The 15,700-nt window shown below is 41.1% G+C and overlaps 1 protein-coding gene across 1 annotated transcript in view; it reads left to right on the forward strand.

The window, feature by feature from the left end:
• The first annotated feature begins 1,029 nt into the window (after positions 1–1,029).
• The window catches only part of ADRA1D (adrenoceptor alpha 1D), a 110,941-nt gene continuing 96,270 nt past the window's right edge, over positions 1,030–15,700 (forward strand). Inside the window, exon 1 of the mRNA XM_072126315.1 lies at positions 1,030–2,441. Coding sequence (XP_071982416.1) covers positions 1,508–2,441 — 934 coding nt within the window. The 5' untranslated portion in view covers positions 1,030–1,507. The remainder of the gene's footprint in view (positions 2,442–15,700) is intronic.

Below are 15,700 nucleotides of genomic sequence, written 5' to 3' on the forward strand. Positions count from 1 at the left end.
CTTAACGGGAGTCTGTCAGCAATTCTGACCATGCAAGCCTTTAGACAGTGTTAGGAGAAATGTGTAATCATACATATGCTGTTAGTAGCAGCAGGACTGTGATATTTGCATTCCAGGATTTTATCTAGACTTAAAGGGCGTCTACCATCAAGATTAAGGACTGTATGCTAATGAGCCTAAGGGGCTCCAGGCTCCATAGGTGTTAATGGAGCCAGGAGCCCCTCAGGCTCATTTGCATATAGCCTTTAATCCTGGTGGGAGATGTCCTTTAAAGCTGTGTCCTCACACTGCTGTGCTTTAAGTACTCTGCATTGATGCATCAGAGTCCCATTCTTTTGCCGTGAGTAAAAGCAGCACCAGCAGAAGCTCAGCGCAGAGAACTGAGGACACAGCAGTGTGAGGACCCTCCTGAAAAGCTAAAGTGCTACAGATTCCTACAACATCTACAAAGGTTTGGTAAAACAGCTATGAGAGCTGATATCCAGATTGATAAATAATAAAAAAAAACCTTGACGTAGACCTCTAGTTTTGGATATATTATAATCTCCCGAGCTGTAATAGATTTGTAAATGCTGAACTGGGACTACAAGTCTCAGAATGTCTACACATATAGAGGTTAGTGATTCAGAATCTATAGCATCAGTTATCAGACAACCTGTAGGACTCACACTTGCTGTACAGTTATGCTGGGACTTCTGGTTCCCTCAATACACTGGACTCAGAAGAGAAGAATCAAAAAGAAAAGTGCCTGGAGGTGGAGGAGAAGAGAAATTCCTATCCCAAGCCTCCTAATTAATCATTGTGGAAAACACAGCAGGAACATTGCCTTTAACAATAACACAGGAACTATCAGAGCAGGTTAAATGGGATCAGATGTAGTGGGGGGGGGGGCAGAAACAGTTGCAACTAAATATAAAAATAAAACACAAAAGTAACAGCTTTGATCTGTTACAAAGTAGCAAAACCTCAGCTGACTGCTGACCTCTAGCGGCGACTGAGCAGAATACAAGAGCCATAGCCAGGACTGTGAGATTAGCAGAGGGGAGGAGACCTGGCTGCCCAAGTGAATGAATCCCAGCAGCTTCCTTATCCATGCACACAGAGTTTTTGCTAAGCTTCTGAATCCAGGTAGTAGCTGCCATGGAGAGTGGAGTCAGCTAGATAGCACAGGAGGCTGCAGGGTAGGTGTGCAGGGCTTCTGCACCCAGTTGAGGTTGGAGCATCAGTAAGGATCACCCTTGGGAGGAGCTGCTGCAATCCCCACTGCTGCTGTTGTTGATTCACACAGAATGTTATGTATGGGAGGTGCATCAGGCTGCAAAAGTTTCTCATGAGTTCCTGTGTCTCCCTGTTAAAGCAGAAGCTCTGCTGGGGCATGTGGTCCCTTGCCAAGTGTGGACTTTGTGGAGATGTCTTGAGTGGGACATCATGCCTTCACCTTCTTCTTCAAGGAGTTTGAAGCCTGGATCCTTCTTAGACCTGGATCCTTCCTACATGGAGAGTTAACATGACTTTATTCATCAATGAAAGCTCATGGAACCGTTCAGAAGAGCAGGACCACCTGCTGGGTGGCAATGGGACCATCAATGGGACTTCCTTGCTGGATGGCTTGGACCTGCAGGCGTGGAGTGTTGGCATTGTCTTGGCTGTTTTTATATTGTTTGCCATTGTGGGGAACATCATGGTCATCTTGTCGGTGGCATGCAACAGGCAACTGCAGACTGTGACCAACTACTTCATCATCAACTTGGCCATTGCTGACCTTCTTCTCAGCACCACGGTGCTGCCTTTCTCTGCCACCCTGGAGGTTCTAGGGTTTTGGGTTTTTGGAAGGATCTTCTGTGACATCTGGGCTGCTGTGGATGTCCTCTGCTGCACTGCCTCCATCATGAGTCTCTGTATTATATCCATTGACAGGTATGTAGGGGTCAAGTACTCCCTGAAGTATCCCACCATCATGACGGAGAAGAAGGCAGTGGTCATCCTCATCGTTCTGTGGGTTTCTTCCATGGTCATCTCCATTGGACCACTTCTGGGATGGAAAGAGCCTCCACCAGAAGATGACAGCCAGTGCAACATCACTCAGGAACCTGGCTATGCCCTCTTCTCCTCTCTCTGCTCCTTCTACTTACCTTTGTTGGTCATTCTCATCATGTACTTCAAAGTCTACATTGTTGCCAGAAGGACCACCAAGAGCTTAGAAGCCGGGGTCAAGAAGGAAAGGAATAAGTCCATGGAAGTTGTCCTGAGGATCCATTGCAGAAGTAGTGTCATGGGGGAGTCCACATCCAGCTCCAGGACCAAGGGACATACCTTCAGGAGTTCACTCTCTGTCAGACTCATCAAATTCTCCAGGGAGAAGAAAGCGGCCAAGACACTGGCCATAGTGGTGGGGGTATTTATTCTGTGCTGGCTGCCCTTCTTCATTGTGCTGCCTCTAGGTAAGTAGCCCCGGGGGTGATGTATAACCCCAGCATGTGGCAGGGTATGAACATAGTTATTGTTGGTGTACAGTATGAAATGTATGTACTGCTTCTGTTGTCTTAGTTGTCCGTAATGGGACATGCAAGATGCCATTAATATAGAATGTAGAATAATTCATACATTCATGTATATCAATATCTGTATACATACATCATATAGGACAGTAAACAGGTTCTTACATATCATATATATATATATATATATATATATATATATATATATATATATATACTCATTCATGCATAGGTGCAATCATTCCTACCTGAACAGAATTCATACATACATTTATGCATATAAGACATGTACTTACAAGAATTCATACATACATTCATACACACTCAAACTCAACAACCAGCAATAATGTGTAGATTAATTCATACATAGAAAATTAACTGTATGTACATGCGAGCACATATACATCCGTACATGAATTCATACATCACCCATGTTTGCGCACAATAATTCATACATACATTTATACTACATTTCATACACACACCCATTTTCATACAGTATATCCTTGCCTGCATAGGGAATTCATACTTTCAATATATACAGTATATCCATGCAAGCACATATACATGCATACAGTAATTCATACACTCATGCATACAGACAAGAGTCCATAAATACATTCATGTATACATACATCCCAGAATTCATACAAGCACATCCATGTTTCATACAAGTAGATCCTACAAATCCTACATACAAGGTATACAGTATGTACAGACTTTCAGAAGTTCATACTTATGTAGACAATACACACAAATGTATATATGTATACATGAATAAGACTATAGTTCATGCTTACATCAAATAATTCATACACAGACACATTCATACATGTCCAAATATTTATGCATGCATCTCCAATTCATACATACAAATTATAATGGATTGTATGAACTTAAATTCATACAAGCACATAAGAAATAATAGAAATATACACCATACTCATACAAGAATGTAAATTCATACATATATAGAAGAGATGATACATACATACACATATAAATCATTTCCCTGTAGTACAGCAGGTTGCTGTGTGTTGGTTTCTCATACATTCACCCATCACCTGGTGTTGTACCCATGTATTATATGCAGGTTGTGCTGGTGTTATACACACACTAGACCCTGTAGATGAGGTCTAAGTTATAGATAGATGTTATCATATCCTGGAATGTCTTCAGAATGTCACAGGATGGATTGTGCCAAATGACAAACTCCCGACTGCTACATCTCCTGTGCACATGGTAAGTGGTTATAATTCCCTAGTACACAGTATAGTATACAGTGCAGCAGGACACATCCAGCACTGCTACATCTCCTGTGCACATGGTGGTGGTTATAATTCCCTAGTACACAGTATAGTATACAGTGCAGCAGGACACATCCAGCACTGCTACATCTCCTGTGCACATGGTAGTGGTTATAATTCCCTAGTATACAGTATAGTATACAGTGCAGCAGGACACATCCAGCACTGCTACATCTCCTGTGCACATGGTGGTGGTTATAATTCCCTAGTATACAGTATAGTATACAGTGCAGCAGGACACATCCAGCACTGCTACATCTCCTGTGCACATGGTGGTGGTTATAATTCCCTAGTACACAGTATAGTATACAGTGCAGCAGGACACATCCAGCACTGCTACATCTCCTGTGCACATGGTAGTGGTTATAATTCCCTAGTATACAGTATAGTAGGACACATCCAGCACTGCTACATCTCCTGTGCACATGGTGGTGGTTATAATTCCCTAGTATACACTATAGTATACAGTGCTGCAGGACACATCCAGCACTACTACATCTCCTAAGCACATGGTGGTGGTTATAATTCCCTAGTATACAGTATAGTATACAGTGCAGCAGGACACATCCAGCACTGCTACATCTCCTAAGCACATGGTGGTGGTTATAATTCCCTAGTATACAGTATAGTATACAGTGCAGCAGGACACATCCAGCACTGCTACATCTCCTGTGCACATGGTGGTGGTTATAATTCCCTGTTGTATGTGTATGTTGTTTGGCAGAATATACCCTGTTTGCTGTATAATAGCTGTGTTTTCTGGATGTACTAGAGCTGGATGTGTAGAGGAGGCAGAGTTGAGCTGTGTGTTACATCTCATTATGACATGGTCTATACACATATGTGATCAGTATATATATATATATAGTGCAGCAGAACACATCCAGCTCTGCTACATCAGCATGTGTTGTGTTGTTTTGGTCCAGTGAGAGCAGTAATGGTGATGCTGTGCAGGGGCTGCCCTGTCCTGTGTCACTCACACTTCAGCTGGAGGAGATAAGAGCAGGAGCACAAGACTTTACTAATGGAAGAGCAGAGAGATGCCAAGAAGTGAAGACACGTATGTAGCAGAGCTGAATGTGTCATGGTGCATGGCTCCTCCTGACTATATGTTTGGCATCGTTTGGGCGCAGTTGTGGTACAAATACCGTTTTCCGACTTTCCATTGCGCCAAATGAACATAGGAAAGTGCGGAGTCACTTCAGAATAGACGCTGCTTGCGCCAAATTCGTTATGTGTATAGACAAGTTTTCATAATACTGAACTAAATTCCTGATTTGCGATTTAGCTCAAATTTTCGTTTAGGTGCAAGTTATGGGGTAAAATAACTCCAGTCACCCCCTGGTGTGGAAATAGGACAAAAACCATTATCAAATTTATCATGACATCAAGGGACATGTGCGCCAAAAAAAGAACATTTTGCAACAAACGCTAAAAAATCCAATGTAACGAGACAAACCAAACAAATACAACAACTTACATAGACTCACATGAATTCAGATAAAACAAAAATGGAATGGAACATAAACAACCAAGTCAAAGACAAATTGTTATGATAAATTCCCCCAAATATGAGGAAGACGACAAGCTCGGCTCTGCTACACCATAACCCGGTCCTCCCTGTATGATTACAGCGCAGGATCCTCAGGTTCTGTGGATAAATTGCAGGAATCCACCATTAGCTAAGACTGGGAAATTATAGGGTTGATACTGCAATTACAAAAACTGTATGTAGTGAGAATGTACTGATATAGCAGGGATGAGTTTGTTGTATGTGATTTAACCTTAAGTCATGTGACCCTAAATGATAAAGTTAGCTCTGCTACATCTATATGAGTAACACGATGTACTACTATGTGACACACCTAATAGTAATATCAAGAGTCATATGTAGAGAGATATATGGATGATGTGCACTGAGAGATAGATAGATTGATATGAGATAGATAGATAGTTAGATAGATAGATAGAAAGATAGATATGAGATAGATAGATGGATATGAAATAGATGGATATGAGATAGATAGATAGATATGAGATAGATAGATATGAGATAGATAGATATGAGATAGATAGATATGAGATAGATAGATAGATGGGAGATAGATAGATATGAGATAGATAGATAGATATGAGATAGATAGATATGAGATAGATAGATAGATAGATAGATAGATAGATATGAGATAGATAGATAGATATGAGATAGATAGATATGAGATAGATAGATATGAGATAGATAGATAGATAGATAGATAGATAGGAGATAGATAGATAGGAGATAGATAGATATGAGATAGATAGATAGATAGATAGATATGAGATAGATAGATATGAGATAGATAGATAGATAGATATGAGATAGATAGATAGATATGAGATAGATAGATATGAGATAGATAGATAGATATGAGATAGATAGATATGAGATAGATAGATAGATGGGAGATAGATAGATAGATAGATAGATAGATAGATAGATAGATAGATAGATAGATATGAGATAGATAGATAGATAGATAGATATGAGATAGATAGATAGATATGAGATAGATATGAGATAGATAGATAGATATGAGATAGATAGATAGATAGATAGATATGAGATAGATAGATAGATAAATAGGAGATAGATAGATAGATAGATAGATAGATAGAAGATAGATATATATGAGATAGATAGATATGAGATAGATAGATAGATATGAGATAGATAAGAGATAGATAGAAACATAGATATGAGATAGATAGACAGACAGGCATCTATGAGATAGATATATAGATAAAATATAGATATGATAAATACAGAGATAGATAGACAAGCAGGCAAATAGATGGAAAGAAAGAAAAAAACACAGGTCCGTAGATGTCCGAACACAGTAGATGTACATGATTCCACACTCAGCAATGTTTCAGCTGTCACACAACCTTTGCCGAAGTGAGATACATACATAGATACACACACATCTTAAACTGCCAGAAATCATGTGATCATGAGCAGTTACACTCATTGCAGAGAGCTAAGAGCACAGCAGTGTGAGGACACGCCCCCAGGACACTTGGAATCGTTACGATACTTTAATACACATCCATTTCCAGCATCTTCCTGACTGTAGGATTCCATGTCACCTCCTCTACAGGACCTAACACTGTCTGCAGCTTTTCCCGGTCACATCCAGTGTCAGTCCTGAGCCGCTGTAGACCTGTATTGTCTATTATTCTCAGTCTCTGCCGGGGATGTGACAGATATTGGGAATTCTCATTAGTCACTGACTGGTAATAAGATACTAGTAACTTCTGCAAGTGCCAAGAATACCACTCATAGTGAGGTTATATGCAGCCGGTATAGAAGAGACACCGCACCCCTGCCCCGAGGTAGGAGGCGTCCGATTCTTCAGTTTAATAGGTAACATGAGCAATTCTGCTGTGATACAATTATTACTACATCTATAGATATAGCACCCACATGTATAGCACTACACGTGTACTGCTCCTACAGGCGAATACTGACATGTACAGGATCACTGTATCATCACTGACTACACTGATTCAGATAAATGAGTAGTTTTCTGGGTATAACATATCATCCTGCCCCTATATACATGAATATAACTACTATAATACTGCTCCCTATGTACAGGAATATAACTACTATAATAGTGCTCCCTATGTACCGGAATATAACTACTATAATACTGCCCCTGATGTACAGGAATATAACTACTATAATACTGCACCCTATGTACAAGAATATAACTACTATAATACTACCCCCTATGTACAAGACTATAACTACTATAATACTGCCCCCTATGTACAGGAATATAACTACTATAATACTGCCCCCTATGTACAAGAATATAACTACTATAATACTGCCCCCTATGTACAAGAATATAACTACTATAATACTGCCCCCTATGTACAAGAATATAACTACTATAATACTGCCCCCTATGTACAAGAATATAACTACTATAATACTGCCCCCTATGTACAAGAATATAACTACTATAATACTGCCCCCTATGTACAAGAATATAACTACTATAATACTGCCCCCTATGTACAAGAATATAACTACTATAATACTGCCCCCTATGTACAAGAATATAACTACTATAATACTGCCTCCTATGTACAAGAATATTACTACTATAATACTGCCCCCTATGTACAAGAATATAACTACTATAATACTGCTCCTATGTACAAGAATACAACTACTATAATACTGCCCCTATGTACAGGAATATAACTACTATAATACTGACCCCTATGTACAAGAATATAACTACTATAATACTGCCCCCTATGTACAAGAATATAACTACTATAATACTGCCCCCTATGTACAAGAATATAACTACTATAATACTGCTCCTATGTACAAGAATATAACTACTATAATACTGCCCCCTATGTACAAGAATATAACTACTATAATACTGCACCCTATGTACAAGAATATAACTACTATAATACCGCCCCCTATGTACAAGAATATAACTACTATAATACTGCCCCCTATGTACAGGAATATAACTACTATAATACTGTCCCCTATGTACAAGAATATAATTACTATAATACTGCCCCCTATGTACAAGAATATAACTACTATAATACTGTCCCCTATGTACAAGAATATAACTACTATAATACTGCCCCTGTGTACAAGAATATAACTACTATAATACTGCCCCCTATGTACAAGAATATAACTACTATAATACTGCCCCCTATGTACAAGAATATAACTACTATAATACCGCCCCCTATGTACAAGAATATAACTACTATAATACTGCCCCCTATGCAAAAGAATATAACTACTATAATACTGCCCCCTATGTAAAAGAATATAACTACTATAATACTGCCCCCTATGTACAAGAATATAACTACTATAATACTGCCCCTATGTACAAGAATATAACTACTATAATACTGCCCCCTATGTACAAGAATATAACTACTATAATACTATCCCCTATGTACAAGAATATAACTACTATAATACTGCCCCCTATGTACAAGAATATAACTACTATAATACTATCCCCTATGTATAAGAATATAACTACTATAATACTGCCCCCTATGTACAAGAATATAACTACTATAATACTGCCCCCTATGTACAGGAATATAACTACTATAATACTGCCCCCTATGTACAAGAATATAACTACTAGAATACTGCCCCCTATGTACAAGAATATAACTACTATAATACTGCCCCCTATGTACAAGTATATAACTACTATAATACTGCCCCTATGTACAAGAATATAACTACTATAATACTGCCCCCTATGTACAGGAATGTAACTACTATAATACTGCCCCCTATGTTCAGGAATATAACTACTATAATACTGCCCCCTATGTACAAGAATATAACTAATATAATACTGCCCCCTATGTACAGGAATATAACTACTATAATACTGCCCCCTATGTACAGGAATATAACTAATATAATACTGCCCCCTATGTACAAGAATATAACTACTATAATACTGCCCCCTATGTACAGGAATATAACTACTATAATACTGCCCCCTATGTACAGGAATATAACTAATATAATACTGCCCCCTATGTACAGGAATATAACTAATATAATACTGCCCCCTATGTACAAGAATATAACTACTATAATACTGCCCCTAGGTGAAGTTGCTGAGCTGTTTGCAGTAGTTGCTCAGTACGTGGGGACAGATCGTCCTTGCACAGACCGCAGATTGCGTGATAGCAGTGATTGGTCTCTGTATCCGGGATATGTCTGGTAAATCCCGATGATTGTCTGCTATTTTGTGGTGTTTTGCTTTGGCCCCATCGGTTTATATTGCATTTTCCGCCACATGGTAACAATTCTGGGCTGATGACGAGGGGGTGGGGGGGGGGGCGCTGGTGGTGTCATATTCAGGACAGTCACTGCAGGGTCCGCACTTATCCTATTAGTCGGGAAATTAAAATTCCGCTAATAGATTTCCTCTCTCGCATACAGATGACGGTATTTAGATTTTAAGTAGGTTTTAGCTATGCAGAGCGGTATTAGTGCAGAACCATGGAGAACCCTGACCTAGGAGCAAAGAGGATGATATAAATATTCAGAGATTTTATTATATTTATATAGAAAACCCCTTAATAGCCTTAAAGGTACAGAGAAGGTAATCACACTGTATATGCAGCTCAGGATGGAGCTATGACTTTGGGCCACCCCTGGTCTCTGCACCCCTGGTAACCTGAAGCTGCTGGGCTACAACCTATAATCTGGATCCGACCCCTAAACTTTACTGTATAATTTATAGCACCGGTCCCCTTATGGGCTCCTGGGTCTTTAAGTTTCAGAGAGGAGGAACGCACCATGAAGCGGCTTTACGTTCAGGAGTTATGACTTTGGGCCACCCCTTGGTCTCCACAGTCTAATTCTTAACACTTTCTATATAATCATGAGGTGTAACCTGAAGCTGCTGGGCTCCGTCCTATAATCTGGATCCGACCCCTAAACTTTACTGTATAATTTATAGCACTGATCACCGTATGGGCTCCCGGGGGATAAGCGCACCATGAAGAGGCTTTATATTCAGGAGTTATGACTTTGGGCCACCCCTGGTCTCCACAGTCTAATTCTTAACACTTGCTATGATAATCATGAGGAGTAACTTGGGGCATCCGGGCTCCAACCTATAATCTGGACCAGACCCCTCAGCTTTAGTGTATGATTTATAGCACTGCTCCCCCTATGGGCTCCTGGGCCTAGGGGTGGCCGTGTCTAATGCATTCCCTCCAGTGATGTCTTTGCATTAGATCCTTATGTAACTGCAGTTTGACATTGTATTATATCCATGGAATGCACAGAGAATGTCCTCACCTAGGTAGGTGTCCCTGGTCATATTCGAACCCAGGGTCTACCCAAGGAGCAGAGTAGTTCTCATGGGGCCTCCGAGGAAGGTTTTTCAGACTTGTTGGTCTCATCTGTTTTTTTGTGTTTGATAAACTGTCCTGCACTTTATTTAGGAAACTGTATAGCATAGTATCATAGTATCATAGTATCATAGTATCATAGCTTATACGGTTGATAAAAGACACTTGTCCATCAAGTTCAACCAAGGAAGGGAAGGGATTGGATGAGGAAGGGATTTAGGGGAAACAATTCTATATAACATAACCATCAATGTTATTTAGGTGTAAAACGGCATCTAGACCCTTCTTGAAGCTCTCTCCTGTCCCTGCTGTGACCAGCGCCTGAGGCAGGCTATTCCACAGATTGACCGTTCTCATAGTAAAAAAGCCCTGTCGCCTCCGGTGATTAAACCTTGTTTTCTCCAGATGGAGACAGTGCCCCCTCGTCTTTTGATTTGATAGGGGGTGGGCCTAATGTTATAGATAACTTGTCACCAGGATTTAACCCACTAAATTACTATCTGATCGGGTATGGAATGTCTTTTCTAGTATTCATTCTTTTATGTGAAATCTCATCCGTTTGCCTATTTTAAAAAAAAACTCCTCCAAACTGAGGCAAAAATGACTCTTCTCACCACATTTTCACATGAGATGAGTCAAGTTTAGTGATTGCATGAGTAGTCACATTTTAGAAGCCCCTATGTTCTGTTCTATAGTTTTCGGATGTCATATTAAAGATAAGAATCTCATCTTTCAATTCGAATCAGGTTTACGGCTTTGTGAGCTACAGCACCGGAGGTATAGACAGCTAAAGGCATAGTTGAAAATGCAGATAAAGATCCAGTTCCTGCCTATTGTTTAATTACCTATAAATCCAGATCTGTAGATCACAGAACCATAATATGGAATCTGAAAGATGATATTATTATCTGTAATATGGCACTAGCAGCATTTTTCTAGGTGCTACAGAACAGGAGATAGAGCCTCCAGAAGTGACACTAACCCTGCAACCATAAACTTGACTCCTCTCATGTGAAAATGATATGAGAAGAGTCATATGTGCATGACTTTGGGGGGATTTTTTTTTTAATAGGTAAACGGGTGAGATTTCACATAAAAGAGGCAATTCTAGAAAGGACATTTCATCCCCTCCAATAGGGGGCTGGTGGTTTAGTGGGTTAAAACCTGGTGACAGGTTCCCTTTAAGTTCCTGTGTTCCCTGTAGCTACCCCTTGCACCATAGGAAGGATTGTGATAACCTCAGAGATCCCAGGAGCCCCCCTTAGACATTATGGACAACGGAAATTTATAGCAAAGCATTGAGAGTGTCAAATTTATCAGAATTTGGCACTTTTATTAGAAGACACCTACCTAATGTACTCCCTTTAAAAACCTGGGACCACAGTGATTAAAGGGGTGTTCCAATCTGCAGAATAGGGCACAGCCGTCTGATGGACTGTGGTCTGAGCTCTGTACATCTCTTATGGTCCCAAATAAGTGAATGGAGCGCGAACAGATACTAAATTCTTACAAACACTGGGGCAGATTTACTTACCCGGTCCATACGCGATCCAGCGGCGCGTTCTCTGCGCTGGATTCGGGTCCGGCCGGGATTTATTAAGGCAGTTCCTCCGACGTCCACCAGGTGGCGCTGCTGTGCTGAAGTTCCCTGGAATACACCGAGCCGGGCTGAGTGAAGGTAAGTGCAAGCTCCGCGACACATTTTTTGTTTTAAATGCGGCGGTTTTTCCGTATCCGCCGGGTTTTTGTTCGGCCACGCCCCCGATTTCCGTCACGTGCATGCCAGCGCCGATGCGCCACAATCTGATCGCGTGCGCCAAAATCCCGGGGCAATTCAGGGGAAATCGGCGCAAATCGCAAATATTCGGGTAACACATCGGGAAACGCGAATCGGGCCCTCCACTGTCTCAAAAATTAGGAATTGTCCCGACAAGTATCCCAAGGTTAGATACGTTTCTAATAGAATCACTCAACTTATGGGCTTGACATCCGAAACTCTGACTTCCATAGAGGTCGTATGACCAGTTCTACTCCGTTATAAGGGATTCTAGTTGAGAAGTCGCCTGCACCCCCGTATCATCGTCTAACGATCTCATTACCATCCTATGCCGGGAACCATCCAGCTAATTCATATGCCGCGCCAGCGTCCTGACTCCTGCTCATTCCTCACTGCCTGCTACAAATTCCTATCTCGTTATCTTGTTACTAGGTAGCTCCTCGGGGGTCACTTTTGTTGTGTTTCTCGACTTTACATTTTGTTCTTGAGATCTGAAGAGAGAATATGACCCTTAGAGACTGAAAAAAAAGTTATGTAATATGTTTATTGCGGGGGAATTTGAAACAATACATGACGGCAAATTAGGCTCAATGTGATTGCTCTAACGAGAGGCTTCACGTAGAACAGATGTTCTCCTTAATTGAGCCATGAGATGTGATGGTTCTTCAACTTCTCGAGATCAGCTAGTTATGAACTGGTTCTTGTCATATTCACAGAATCAAACAGGTTGAACAATGTGCCAGTAGGGTGTACAATGACTTCACATGGTCTAGGCCAGTGATGGCGAACCTTTAATAGTCCGGGTGCCGAAACTGCAACCCAAAACCGGCTTATTCATTGAAAAGTGCCAATGCAGCAATTCAAGCAGTAACTTTTTTCCATTCTTCTTAACGACCCCAATATCGCTGACAGCAAAAGGGCAAATTTAAATTGCTATTGGAGCTTCTCTTGGGAGCCCCCTGAGTGAAGATTCTAATGGGGCCCAGAGCAGGAAGTCCAATGATAATCTGACCCTGTTCACAACTTCTCTCTCTTCCTGCAGTCTTAGGTAGACCAGGATGCCCCCACAGATCACTTGAACAGGGGGGCACTTAGATGGCCGGAGCAGCCATCATGCATGGCCGGGCTCTATGGAGTTGACATAGATTGCCGAGTATGTCGCTCAGCAATGTCTGTCAGCTTCATAGAGATGCGCGACGGACTGTTCCGGCCATCTCTGTGGTTCAACGAGGGTACATCGGCCCCCTCCTTCTTGTGATCTTCTTCTGGGTTTCATCACAAAGGCCTTTAATGTCTGTCTCGTTAACTCTATTTTGGGGCAACAGCCTGGGTGCCCATTGAGAGGACTCAGAGTGCCACCTCCGGGACCGTGCCATAGGTTCACTACCAGTGGTCCAGGCAATCAGTCCGGGTTACGTCAGTGATGTCCTACAATAATGGATTTCCTAGTTGAGGTGGAACCAGTGAGTAAAAAAAAATCATGTATTTTATACCAGGCAGGTTAGATAGATGTCTCAGGAATTCTGACCAGACATGAAGACCAGATAGAAGTGGGATGAGGCACTGTGAAGAAGACGTCATTGTGGTCAGGGGTCAAACAAGGATCCTAGAAAGCTGGGCCAAAACGGGCAAAGTTCAAAAGCCATTACAACAGCTAAGTGATGCAGCAAGTCCAAAACTGATTTGGTACGTTGACCATCCACATAGGTTGGCCAATGATTATTGAGTTGATTATGGAGCAATCCCACCAAATAAGGGAGGAGAAGGTAGACACTTATCTCCTCGAAAACTAAAGGGTTGAGTGGTGGAAATCCAACTCCCGATAACCTGCCGTTGGGAGGCCCCCACATACCGGTATATAAGTTCATCTCAGTGAACATTGGTCATCTACTATTGTTTTGCATGATGGAGATGGCAACCATCAAATTAATGAACAACCATGTGAATATATAAACTTCAAATGTAAAGTGGTTATCACAGAGCTACATGAGGAATGTGGACATCCTTCCCCGAAACACCACCTGATCATTGGGAATTCCACCAGTAGGGTCTCATTTCATGAAGAAGGAGAGAACTTGTCTATATCAAACCTTGAATCTTCATGTAGTAGATGCAGAATTGCTCAAATGTGGAGACAAGTTTCATGTCAAGAGTTTGTGGAGAAACATCCAGGACTAGTTGAGATTAGGAGTTACATGAGCATGTCTGACAAAGCCATCACCTGCTGACCACCGAAGAGCGGAGACCCCGGATTTTCCAAGGTTTGTTATCTGGATGTAATGTCCACACCAAAGATCAGACCAAGAAAACATCTCGGGAACCTGATTCTAAAGACGTTGTCCTTCCTCTGGTTTCCTCCAATCTACGCTTTCTTGTGAATTGTGCGTAGAATTCATTGCAGATTTCATTGTGAATAATCCACACTATGATGAGACAGTAAAGTCACTGAAATTATCTTAATCGTATCTCCAAATTACATCATTTGTGGAATATCATCCATATCAATAACAGGGATGAAATAAGGAAGAAAATCGGTGGCAAAAACTTTATTGCTTACCAGACACAGCGCCATACATACACATGTGGCCGTGTCTGGTACTGCACCTTTGCTTGTTCAAGTAATTGAGCTGTGCAAAGGAAGGGGGTTGAAAGCTGCTGAGTGCAGAGAGCTAAGAGCACAGCAGTGTGAGGACCCAAAGTGCACAATCCTGGAATATAAATCCATATTTCACAGTCCTGCTGCTACTAACAAAATACACAAAGGTATAATTTGACAGATTTCAAGGGACAATACTCAACACTGACTACTGTCTGCAGGGTTCAATCACTGAAGCAGAGAAGAATAGTCAATGACTGGTAAAGAATAAAAAAAATGTCAATAATTGAAGTTTTGTTAAATAACTTTATTTTATAAAAAAAGTTTTGATCTTTTATAGATTCCCCATATACATCCCATCAGTAATCCGTGGCACAGCTGCTACTATCTGGATCCCATGTGCAGCTGATAGGAAGACTATGTAGATGACTTATGTAATTGTCTCCATGCAGTCATCTGCTGATAATTGATTGGATAATAATGGCCGTGGACACATGTGTCTGGCTTCTCCCCGCCGCTCGCGCTGCAGCGTCACTACAGATAATCCCTATAGATCACAGCCGAGGTGACATGTTGTTGAATGGGG

Source organism: Engystomops pustulosus, chromosome 1, assembly GCF_040894005.1.
Source record: "Engystomops pustulosus chromosome 1, aEngPut4.maternal, whole genome shotgun sequence".
Lineage (NCBI taxonomy): Eukaryota > Metazoa > Chordata > Amphibia > Anura > Leptodactylidae > Engystomops > Engystomops pustulosus.